The 11,978-nt window shown below is 33.4% G+C and overlaps 1 protein-coding gene and 1 long non-coding RNA gene across 2 annotated transcripts; one reads left to right on the top strand and one right to left on the bottom strand.

Annotated features, from left to right (window-relative positions):
• Positions 1 to 287: 287 nt before the first annotated feature.
• Positions 288 to 6,142, bottom strand: LOC110929328 (mitogen-activated protein kinase 15). Its single transcript, XM_022172471.2, has 10 exons — positions 5,526 to 6,142; positions 4,798 to 5,206; positions 4,565 to 4,692; positions 3,994 to 4,053; positions 3,720 to 3,869; positions 3,480 to 3,635; positions 2,986 to 3,197; positions 2,235 to 2,339; positions 1,309 to 1,469; positions 288 to 933 (listed from the first exon to the last, which is right to left on the bottom strand). The coding sequence occupies exons 1-10, from the start codon at positions 5,547 to 5,549 to the stop codon at positions 641 to 643; spliced, it is 1,698 nt and encodes a 565-aa protein (XP_022028163.1). The 5' UTR covers positions 5,550 to 6,142; the 3' UTR covers positions 288 to 640.
• Positions 6,143 to 10,205: 4,063 nt separating this feature from the next.
• On the top strand, positions 10,206 to 11,460 carry LOC118490302. Its single transcript, XR_004889099.1, has 2 exons — positions 10,206 to 10,273; positions 11,292 to 11,460. It is a non-coding gene; the product is annotated as an uncharacterized LOC118490302 (long non-coding RNA).
• Positions 11,461 to 11,978: the final 518 nt, after the last annotated feature.

An 11,978-nucleotide genomic window follows, 5' to 3' on the forward strand; every position in this document is an offset into this window, starting at 1 on the left:
AGGTCTGAAACATTAAGAGATAAGTATAATAGTTAACAATTCAGAGACAAAGTCTGACCAATTCAGAATAGATGTCTTAACCATTCAGACTCGGTATAATGCTTAACCATTCAAAGGCAAATGTCTGAACCATTCAGACATTTGCTTACGAAACAAACAATCTAAAATATTAAGTTTTGAACCAATAAGAGATCTGAACTGTTAAGAGCCCCATTAAGAGGCAAACAAACAACCCCTAAATTAAACTCGTTTCTATGGATAAACCATCTATGTATCAAATCAACGAATGCAACCAAGAAAATAGAATAGAATATAAATATTCACGTTCTTCAAACAAAGTACATATTATTACAAAGATACAATTAAAAATCTTAAACAAGAGTTAATTTTTACAAGTCAAAACATTAGTGAATCAAGAGAGTCGTTATTAGCCTGTTAGCTGCTTAATAGTCTTTTTTTTAACATCTTCACAAATTCCATCAATAGGTCCAAACCAGAAGCTAATTAAGATGACAAATATACCCATCCGGTCTAACCAACAAAGCTTCCCGATTAACCCTTTCGGGTTGCTAGCATGGTCCATTTCCTTACCGGCAAAGCCCTTATGACTTACCGCGTACCCCAAGGCCCGTTTCAGAAATCAATACCACTGACTACCCGGCCCGCTTTGAGCAGCAGCAACTTTTCTTGGAATGTATGGAGGTCTAGATTGTAGCCCGTTTCCGGGAACTTCGATGGTCGTTTCTACTTTATCGTTTTTGCAGGCGGATGAGGATGATCTTCTAGGGTAGGAAGAGGCGGGAAGTGGGAATTGGGTCGGGGCGGCTACCGGGTTGTTCCTGCCGACCCTTCGTTGTTGTTCAATAGCTTCATTATTGGTGTTGTAACGCATGACGGAACCAACTACTTTGCCAGGCCTCGCAGCACTTCCTCCTGTAAAAATAAATGATAAAAACCAAGATGTATTATATTATATTATAATAAAGTACAAGTATACTATAACAATTTTCTTATGCATTAATACCAATTTCAAATATTAATTGTTATTTATTGTTATATCATGTTAATACATAATACAAATACAATTATGAAGTTTTGTTCTTACGGAACGCGACTTCAACGTGGGGCTCAATTTACAATCAAATATATCTATATAATTGACGTTTATATTTATTTAAATTAAAATAATTGTTTTAAAAAACAAAGGGTTTATCAAAATATATGTATATTATGAACATATTTATTATATGTAAATATTTCTACAACAAAAACAAAGTGTTTATTAAAATGGTGCATGAATGATCAAACCTTGGATGCTTTGAGGAACTTGTAGAGGAAGTCTGGTCATTGGCATTGGGTTAGTCATGTATTGCTGCTTCCCAACTTCTTTTATTGAGCATTTCGATAGACCATTTGTAACGTCCACTGTACCTTGTGCAGCGGTTTCTTTTGGATATAATACACACGCCCTGCACCCAAAAACTAACCAACTTAAGAACTAGAGTAAATTGCCATTTTAGTCCCTGAGTTTTTGTCCAAATTGCCATTTTAGTCCAAATAGTTTTTTTTCTCCTCTGGGTCCCTGACTTTTCCTTTTTCTTGCCATTTTGATCACATTGCCTAACTTAGTCTAAAAAACAGGTTATAATCAGGGGTATTTTTGGCATTAAATTATTATGAGGTTTTATAAATTATGTTGTAAACTACCCCTGGTTATCATTACACAACAATTATGCAAAAAAATACCCCTGGTTATAACCAGATTTTTAGACTGACTTAGGCAATGTGATCAAAATGGCAAGAAAAAGGAAAAGTCAGAGACCCAGAAGAGAAAAAAAAACTATTTGGACTAAAATGGAACTATTTTGACTAAAATAGCAATTTGGACCACACCTCAGCGACTAAAATGGCATTTTACTCTAAGAACTAAAAAACCATCATTTTTAAGGCTAGTTATTGATAAGGGTGTTTATAAACCGTTGAAACCGACCAAATCCGTGCTAAATCAGCTCAACTGTAAAGTTCAGTATGGTTTAGAGTTTGTAAAAAACACGCTTTATGGTTCAGTTCACAGCTTGTAACTTGAAACCGCCCGTTTACCTTTATTATTTAGTTTTTTTTACAAGGTAAACTCAAAAAGAATAATTGAAAATAAAAACAGGTTATTTATTTTAATGAGTTAAATAATATATTATCGGAGTAATATAATTTTCGTAATTATAAGTATATATTACCTTGGTAATGATGAAGATTGTTGCCTCTCTAGAGGTGCAGCTGTTGTACCTTTGCCATAATGTTCCTCAAGATGAGCAAATTGCTTCTTGAATTGGTCAACAGCACTATAAAGACAAAAAAAAAAAGAGAGAATCAAGAAAAAAGACAGTTTATATGCATAATTATATATTAATACATTTTTTATTTTAAAAAATCAAAAAAAAAAAAAAGAAAATAATATTGACGAGATAACCCGAGCCAATTTTACCATCGCTTGGTTACCTTGTCCGAATCCACTCGAAACCTGACTTTACCGTTCCGACCGACCAATTTTGCCACTTAATACGATAATTTTAAGTAATATACAGATAAAAACAAGTAAAAATGGGTTTAGAAAATGATGGCATATAATGTTTGTTTTTACATATCAAACAAATATGACAGAGGTGACAATTTTGACATATTGCATATGAAATGAAATGTTACAGTCCAAAATCAGCTAACGATAAAACGTGTCAAAAAGGTCAAAAAGTCAGCAAAATTGTATTTTAAATTAAACAGCTTTAATAATATTAAATTATTATTCTAATGATATAGCTTTTTGTAAAAATATTTGACGCAATATATCCATACAAAACCATAAAAATGGAGTAATGGACAAAGTGGATCTCAACAACCAAACATAACACGTACAATACATTTGACCCGATTAAACCAACCCATCTTTCATTCAGCAAAAATAAAAAATAATAAATAAATAAAAAACCGCACCTTGGATACATGAAGCTAGTTGGTTCAGCGCCATCCAAGTATTCTTTCAGCATTTTGGGATGATATTCAAGAATTTCTCTATAAATCAATTCGCGAACATCATCTTTCGTAATTCTTCTTCTTTCAAATTCAAATTCCATTTTAGTTACCGGTTGAGCAGAAGGTTCCCTCTCAACCTTAGCCAAATTCTTGAAATACGGATCCGAAAGTGCCTGATACAATTATGCAAAATAAGTACCTTTTAAAAAAATGAAATCTTTTATATAACAGAAGGGGCCAAAACTCCTATATATCGCTAAAAACTTTAAAATATCATATTTACCCAACAATAAAATTAAATATCGAATAAACCCATTTCATTAAATCCGATTTTTATAATATTAACATAAAGGAAGGGTATATATGTGATGTCATAATTATAAAAGTCAGTATATTTAATAGTATAACTTTGTGTTGGGTATATCTGATATTAAAAAATAAAGTAAAGATATTACCTCCTCGGCAGTAGGACGATCTTTAGGCTCAAACGCAAGCATTCTTTCTAGTAAACGAAGAGCAAGAGGATCTGCATTCGGAAACTTCTGTGAAAAAGGGATCGGTTTTTTCTTCCTCATGCTGCTTAAGTATCTCCGGGCTTTCTCATTTCTTATCTGATCGGATTTATCAACATTAATAATGCAAAAATAAATATAATATATCTATGTGTGTGTGTAATGTAAGGCAAACAAACAGACCCTGGCTATCGCTTCAGGTGACGGGGTCCCCAAAAGATCAGTCATGAGGTCCAACTGATGCACCACATTTTTCCCCGGAAAAAGTGGCTTTCCGGTTAAAAGTTCCGCAAAAATACAACCAATACTCCACGTATCTATAGCCGGTGTGTACTGCACAAAAACGATCAATTTAATCCAAGTGTTTCTAGCCGGGAACCGATACCAAATCAACAGTATCGCGAAAATCGATTAAATTTAAAGAAGAAAAGCCAACATTACATACTGCCTCGTTTACCTTAGAGAAAAATGATCCGCACAATTCCGGAGCCCTGTACCATCTTGTTGCAACATAATCCTGTGAACAAATCAAATAACCATGAGTGAGTTCTTCAATGGGTCGATTCAGATTATGTTTTTAATAAAACGTATAACTAAATATAGAACAGCTATCACGGTTAGACGTGCACAAAATAACCAGTTAAATAATCGTAACTGGTTAATAACTGCTCGAGGAGGTTCCGATTAGTGGTCATTTTTAACCGCAGGTTAGTAACAGGTTAGGGTTTTTTTAGAAATAACCGGTTATTTTTACCCGATTTTTAACCGATGTACCAGTTAACCGAGAAAAACACTGAAAAAAAATGGAAAAAAATCTGAAAATAACCGGTTATTAATCGAACTAGTTAAAGTAATAACCGGTTAAAACAAAAATGAAAAATTAGCCGGCGGTTAGGTTGACCAAACCGGTTAGAGAAAATAACCAGTTTGTGCACCTCTAATCACGGGCCATAATCCCAAAAATAAAGCTAATAAAACGGGTCCTATCTTCAACGATAAACTATATTTTAGAAGAGTTAGCGACATACTGTCCAGAATATTGCAGTGGGTGTATCGTTGAACGCGACTCTTGCAAGACCAAAGTCACAGATCTTGAGTTTGCAGTCGGCATTTGCCAATATATTTTTTGGCTTCAAATCTCTGTGAAAAACATTTGCTGCAAAAAAAAAAAAAAAAAAAAAAAAAAAACAAATTCAATACCAAAATGCATAACAATTAATATATACATAAAATGACCATAGTATATATATATATATATAACCTGTATGTATGTATTTCAATCCTCTAAGAAGCTGATAAAGGAAGAACTGATAATGTTCTGGTGTCAAGTCATCATTAGCCTTGATAACCTGATGCAGATCAGACTCCATAAGCTCAAACACGACATATATATCTCGGAATTCTCTTCTGGAAGGTGGTAACAAGATGTGCTTGATTTCTACAATGTCCGGATGCCGGAGGAGCCGAAGAAGCTTGATTTCGCGCAGGATACGAGTCGCATCGGAAACATGTTCGAATATATCGTTTATCTTCTTTATTGCTACCTTCTCACCAAGATGAGTATCGTATGCAGAGCACACAACTCCGTAACTTCCTTTACCGATCACTTCCTCTATCTTGTACCGGCTTCCTTCACCATATTCGGTGAAAAAATCCACCTCCGCAGATCCCTACAACGTTAGATGACTCAAAACATTAGATATTTTACTGGGTACGTTTGTTTGTCACATATTATATTATAACGAAATCGACATCCGCAGATCCCCAAACATTAGATTATCTAAAACTTTTAATCACATATGATGCATTTCGAGAACAACCTCTATGGTTTGCCTTCATCCCACCCACCCGAGACCCTACCAATAGGGTGCTACAAGTAAGATTTTACCAGATAAGTTTCTTTATTTGTTTATCACATATAATGCAAATTATTATATACTATAACAAAAAAAAAAAAAAAAAAATCAAACATCAAAATAACAACTTTACCTTTCTTCTCTGATCAGTCTGCATCACTGCGGCAAAGCATCAAACACCTTACAGGCAACCAACAAAACAACAACCCCAGAAAGATTAAATTACAGATCTACTAATCAAGAACACAAATCAAGAAAAGGGTGCACCAAGAAAAGATTGAAACTTTCTTGGATGAGTTAGTGGTATAAATGAAGAGATTGAAGCGTGTAGAATCTTGTGGACAAAAAAGATAGTTATGAACCGATGAAATCAATGAATAGATCTATGATAACAAGAGATCGATGATGACTAATGAACAAGAACTATGTAGAAAAGGGTGATTTTGAATGTGTGTGTGTGTGTATAGATCAAAGAAACCCTTTTGGGTTTTTGTTGTTCAAGAGATGAAATTTTTTGACGAGTTTTTGGATCTGGAGACAGATAAGGGATTTAGAATATCTTAAAAGAGTGATACGCGTATTATTATGTATAGAAGATGTATAATAATATCTGTGTGTATAATTGAAGGGGAAATAATATTGGAAATGGAAATAATAGTGGAAATGTGAGAACAAAAGAAAAAATAAAGCAACCAAAATTAAGGAAAGAAAAAAATAGAAAGGAAAATGATAGAAGATTGATTTGGGTTAGAACTAGATGAAGTAATAACAGAGTATATGTGTCACATAACAAAAAAAAACAACTCAAAACAATTCATATTTTCGTCAATCTCATCTTATCTTCTCTCTCTTTTTCTCGTATTTTCAAAACTATCATTTTCAACATTTCATATACTTTCCCTCTCTATAATCGCTACATCATATTGTAATTTTCTTCATCAATCAATTATTCAAACACTCAATCAACGTTTTCTTCAACTTTTTTTTTTTGAAAAAACTCAGTTTAATTTTATACAATTTTTCATTTTTTATCTCGTAAGTAATTGTGAAGCGAAATACTCGATTCGTTCGATTTGAACGTTGATTAGTGTTTTTAGCAATTAAATTTCGTCAGTCGTTGAAGAAATCCTAAGAAATCGGTTTCGATATGTTTAAGTAATCTGAAGAATTTCGTTAATCATTGTGTTTTACGATCTAGGTATTCGAATTGTGTTTTAGAAAATAAATATTTTGTGTTTTTATGTCATTGCGTTTTAGAAAAAAAATACATTTTTTATGTTTTTATTCTATTACGTTTTAGAAAAGAAACTCATTTTTTGTGATGTTGTCCATTACGTTTTAGAAAAAATAAGCTCATCTTTTTGTATCCACTGCTTTTAGAAAGAAAAAAACTCATTCTTTTTTATTTTATGTCCAATGCGTTCTAGGAAAAAAAAAACTCATTTTTGTGTTTTATTGCATTTTAGAAAGAAAAAAAAACTCATTTTTTTTGTGTTTTGTATCCATTGCGTTTTAGAACAAACTCATTTTTTTTTGTTTTTTGCTCATTGCGTTTAAGAAAAAACTTATTTTTTGTGTTATTTGCCCATTGCGTTTAAAAAAAAACATCATTTTTGTGTTTTTTGTCCATTGCGTTTTAGAAAAAACACATTTTTTTGTGTTTTTTTTTGTCAATAGCATTTTACGCATTTAGGTTTTGGATTTTTTTTTTAAAGATAAAAAAATGTTCTTGTTTTTATGGTGCAATTTTTATTAAAAAAATAATGTCGTTTGAAAGAGTTATGAATGTTTAAAAAACGGTGGGAATGGAGGAGAGAAAAACTTTTGTCTTGGATGGACCAGAATATGCTTAAAAAAAACTCATGCATCTCCCTTTTTGATCAATTCAACCCTTTTAATCTAAGCCCTTAATTACTTAATGGATGATCAAGATTATTTCCTAACTTTCCTACTAAAATAAACTTCTTATCATATCCTGACTTAGAAAGGAAAATACATAACTTAATTTTGTGTCTTCTGTCTGCGCCGTGTAGACCACGCGCAGATATTGCTATCTGCTGACTGTTTGTTTTTTCAAAGACGTTTCATTAAAAAAACGTCAGTGCGAGCTCTTCTTGGTGTAGACTTGCCCAGTCACTTCTAAGATCTTATAAGGTCTGTAGAGGGTTAAACACAACCACCCACCGTCGTCCATCACCACCACCATCACCACCGTCCATCACCACCACCACCGTCCACCACCCACCACCGTCCATCATGTCACACCCCAACCGATGGCAAAAACATTGGAGTGAGACGAAAACGAGATTTGTAAGAGACTTCATAACACTATTTTGCGACAATATTTAATAGAACCAAATTTCATTTCATTGATAAAAATTCAAGTACAACATTTGAAACAAAGTACAACAACAAGAAACATGAGACAAATACAACAACAATACAAAAACTTTAAAGTGTGTTTCTAGTCAATCCTACTAGATTTCATCATTATCATCGTCATCAAATTCCTGCAACACGTTTCAAAGTATAGTTCAATACAAAAAGTATTGGCGAGTATACAAGTTTAATACTAGCAGAAGTATAAAAAGTTTAAACAAATCCACATGGCATAATCATTATCAAGAATTAATGTATAACTAGCATGCAACTATAAATGTCAACCCAAAGATTCTCGCTAGCGTAATCTTGTCGTAGTAACGACAAGACCATTATGATTAACTTAACATGACTTCAAGAATACGGGCAGTGCGTTACTCCAATAGCGTTATACATGTTAAGGGAGGCTTGTACAAAGTTAATGACAAGTATAAAGCATAAGAATAGTTTAGCATACACCAATTCAGTCATAACGTATTAAGCATGTACAATGGATTCTTTGTTTGTGATTAAGCATAAAGTATGTGTGTTTCGTGTGAGTTTAATAGCATGAACGTGTGCACCCAAAAGTGTAAAAAGTAAAAAGGGTGTCGAGTATACTCACAGTTTTGCAAAGCTTTCCTTTTTAAATCCGCGAGTTGACGACTGAGAGAGCTGGATCATCGGTGTTACCCTATAGGTCTTGTGAATTTATTTGCAGCTCAATTACACTATAGGTCTTTACATACCTTGAACGATGTAGTGTCATGAGTAGCGAAGGTAGAAAAACGATGGCCGAATTTGGCTTCGTCGTCAGTATTGGAAGTAGAAGAAACAGCGGTTTGGGGATTGGCTACGTCGATCGCACCAGAGAAAGAAGCTCGATGGTCTGGTGTAGGGTTTGTTGATGAAACAAACTAATGGATTATGGGTTTTCACAAGGGTAATTGGGCAATATCTCAAAAAAGGGGGAAATATGTAGTTGCTTTTTTTGTTTGGGGAAATACGTAATAAGTCAGCTTAGAAGGGGGAAATATTTAACAATCCCTACTTAAAAGGGGGAACTCCCATGGGCATGTATAGTGAGAACCAAAACACAAATAAAGCCTACCTTTCTACACTTAATACTTCATTTGAGTCTCTTCAAAATACATACATGGAGATCCCATATCTTGTTAGTATTCCTTTGAGCTTCATAAATACGTGTTAAAATTTTAACAAGTTTAACTATTTATAACTAACAACTTTTAAAATAGATTTAGTTATTAAATAACTTTAATAGTATGACAAAACTCAAGCTTGAGTAGTGTTGCAAATGGAAGTTTAGATGGTAATCCATCAAAGAAAATGAATTGAAAAGTCATTTTTTAAGGGGATGGACTTATAACAACACAAAATACTAAATTTATATAAATAAGTATATATATTTATATATACACTTGTACATATATGTATTTGATAAATATTCGAAGTGTGATAACTCGAAATAATTAACCTAGTTACTTACATGTAAATGGATAATAGAACAATGAGTTTTAATCTTTTATAACTAAAGCCAAAACTTAAGGGACCAAGGTTGTCAAAAAGAAAACTTGTGTTTTAAAAACTTAAAATTAAAACACAACACCATAGAGTGTGTGTGTGTGTGTCGACTTGGGGAAGAGAAAGAGAGGGAGAACCCCAAGCTTAACCTAGTTCATCTTTCTACAAATCAAAAGGGCAACAGTGTTAAGAATCTTGTGCATGAATCCAAATTATTGACCACCTAAGTTAGGAGATCATAAGGTATGTTAAATTTTTGTTTTTTTGAAGATGTAGAGAATTATGATGAACTCCATGATTTGCAATTCTTGAATAATTGTGGATTTATAGTGAAATTGATGGTATGTAGATGCCTAGTGATATCATACTTGCTTAAATTGAGAAGAATTATGCATAAACAAAGTGATTTAGTATGAGAAAGTGGGTTTTTGATCTAAACATGAAACCCCCAAAATTTGTTATATGAACTAGCTTGAATTGATTATCTTGATATGTATAATTTGCATTATTGATTTAAGTCTAATCAAAGCATGTCCATAATGTTAAAAATTAAGTAATTGGATTATTATCCATGTTGTGTAAGTGGGTTTGAGTAAAATATGTGATACGTGAATTATGAAGGTTAATTTGAGTCTTTGAGGAAGGATGAATTGAATTCTAGATACCAATTTGAGCATATTGATCATATTAGCTTGATGAATTATGAATATATGGATGAATGTTGTTTACTATACTAAATAGAAGTAGTGTAAGGTTCATGCCCACAAGGTGTTTGACAAATTGCCTAAGCGAAAGTATTATGCTAACAACATGCGATAAAGCTTGATGAAAATGATATGTAATGATTCTTAGCAAAATTGATGATGATGAATCTTATGATAGCAATTTAACAATTAGTCGGGTTGTTCACTATAGGTGACTCGAGTGAGAAGGCGGGTGATAAAGCCGGGAGTAATACACGACTTAAAGGGAAGCTCTAAAGTACGTGGCTATACACCCCGTTAAATTTCTTAAATTAGTTATTATGGCTGGTTTAGTATAATGGCTGTGAACGAGATATACATGAGTTTGATTTGCTCATAAGTGATGGTATTCACAAGAGCAAACCAAACAGGTCAAAAGAAAATAAGACGCAAACCGGGTAACGGGAGCGTAAAATATTGAGTTTTATAGTTGATGCGATTGAATGATGGTAAATATGTTATAAGTGAAATCGGTTTGCTCATAAGTGATGGAATTCACAAGAGCAAACCAAACGGGTCAAAATAAAATAAGACGCAAACCGGGAAATAGGAGCGTAAAATATTGATTTTAATGAACCTGGGTTTTGGGTGAATTTAAGTGTTAACGCAAAACGGGTAACATGAGTGGGAAGCACAAAGTGACGAACCCGGGTAATGGGTTGTAATTGAAAAACGAATAATTCCATGAAACGGATGTGAATGATTCAAATTTAAGAACTTGAACATTAAATATATAGAATATGTGTTCCCGCAGACTGGGAATTGGGAGCGTGGAACACGAAGTTATCAAGCCCGAAGAATGGGTATATTCATGGGAAAACAATCCCATTAAAAGATTAAGGATGATTTGAGCAGTAGGTGCTTATACATCAAACGGGTCAAATAAACGTAAATGCAAACCGGGTAACGGGAGCACAAATCGTAAAAAAATATGAATCCGGGTTAAGGATTATGGGTTGAAAATGTGGGTAAATGACTTACGAGCATTTAGAAACAAGTTTGAGGCAAATCAGAGGTGTTTTGGCCGAGTTATGCCAAAAACAGTGAAGAAGGGTTATGGCTGGAAAAAATGACCCAGCTCTGGAAACCTGCACTCCTCGCGCCACGCAAAGGAGAAAGAGCGCCTCGTTGCGTGGCGTAACGCAACGAGGACTGTTTCCAAAATTGTTTATTTTATTCAGTTCTGTTGCACGGTTTCAGTTCTTTCACTCAATTATTCTAGTTACTAATTGATTGAAAATGATATGGCATGTTAGGTTTCAAATTAATGCATTGGGCGAAGATCAAGTCCTGCGAAGAACCGAACACAAACCAAGATATATGCTTCCGTTTTGTTAAACTTAAGTAACTTATGACGAATTTGGTCTTTTGTTTTAAGACTCTAATGTATTATAATCAAAGTTTTAAATATTTCTATTTGGGAAATTGGAACTTTTATAAATCAAGAAATTTTGAACGTTTTATTAGTGCGGGTCTTACAAATTGTTCTAATGATATGTCGTCTTTCTATAAAAATAAAAGAATGGATTGAATACTCACTAAAAATTATTTAAAACATAATTGACTCGCCAATTGTACTTTGTAATTTTTTTTCTCTAGCTTCTTGCTAGTGGATTGTTCTAATGATATGTCATCTTTCTGAAAAAATAAAAGAATGAATTAAATACTCGCTAAAATTATTCGAAATAGAATTGGCTCGCCAATTACTTATAACTAATGGGAATTTTCTGCGGTACGCGGTTGGAAATCAGTCACTATCAATTCAGTTTGTTACGATACAGGCATTCACTATAGCAATCGAAAGAGAAACAAAAAAATTAAGTCGCGATATGCCCAAAAATTGTCGGCACGTGTGTTTTATGTCGGTCTAAAACCACAAAAACGAATATTGTTACCAATGTTGTTCGGCTGGAATCGGTTCGGGTTGTTAGAGTACAAGCACA

Source organism: Helianthus annuus, chromosome 3, assembly GCF_002127325.2.
Source record: "Helianthus annuus cultivar XRQ/B chromosome 3, HanXRQr2.0-SUNRISE, whole genome shotgun sequence".
Lineage (NCBI taxonomy): Eukaryota > Viridiplantae > Streptophyta > Magnoliopsida > Asterales > Asteraceae > Helianthus > Helianthus annuus.

Excerpts from the sequence above, each read along its gene's own strand:
- LOC110929328 (XM_022172471.2), bottom strand. The coding sequence starts at position 5,549 with ATGCAGACTGATCAGAGAAGAAAG. Across the intron at positions 5,207-5,525 it reads AGACTGATCAGAGAAGAAAG|GGATCTGCGGAGGTGGATTT; the intron begins GTAAAGTTGTTA and ends CTAACGTTGTAG. Across the intron at positions 4,054-4,564 it reads CCACTGCAATATTCTGGACA|GATTATGTTGCAACAAGATG; the intron begins GTATGTCGCTAA and ends ATTTGTTCACAG.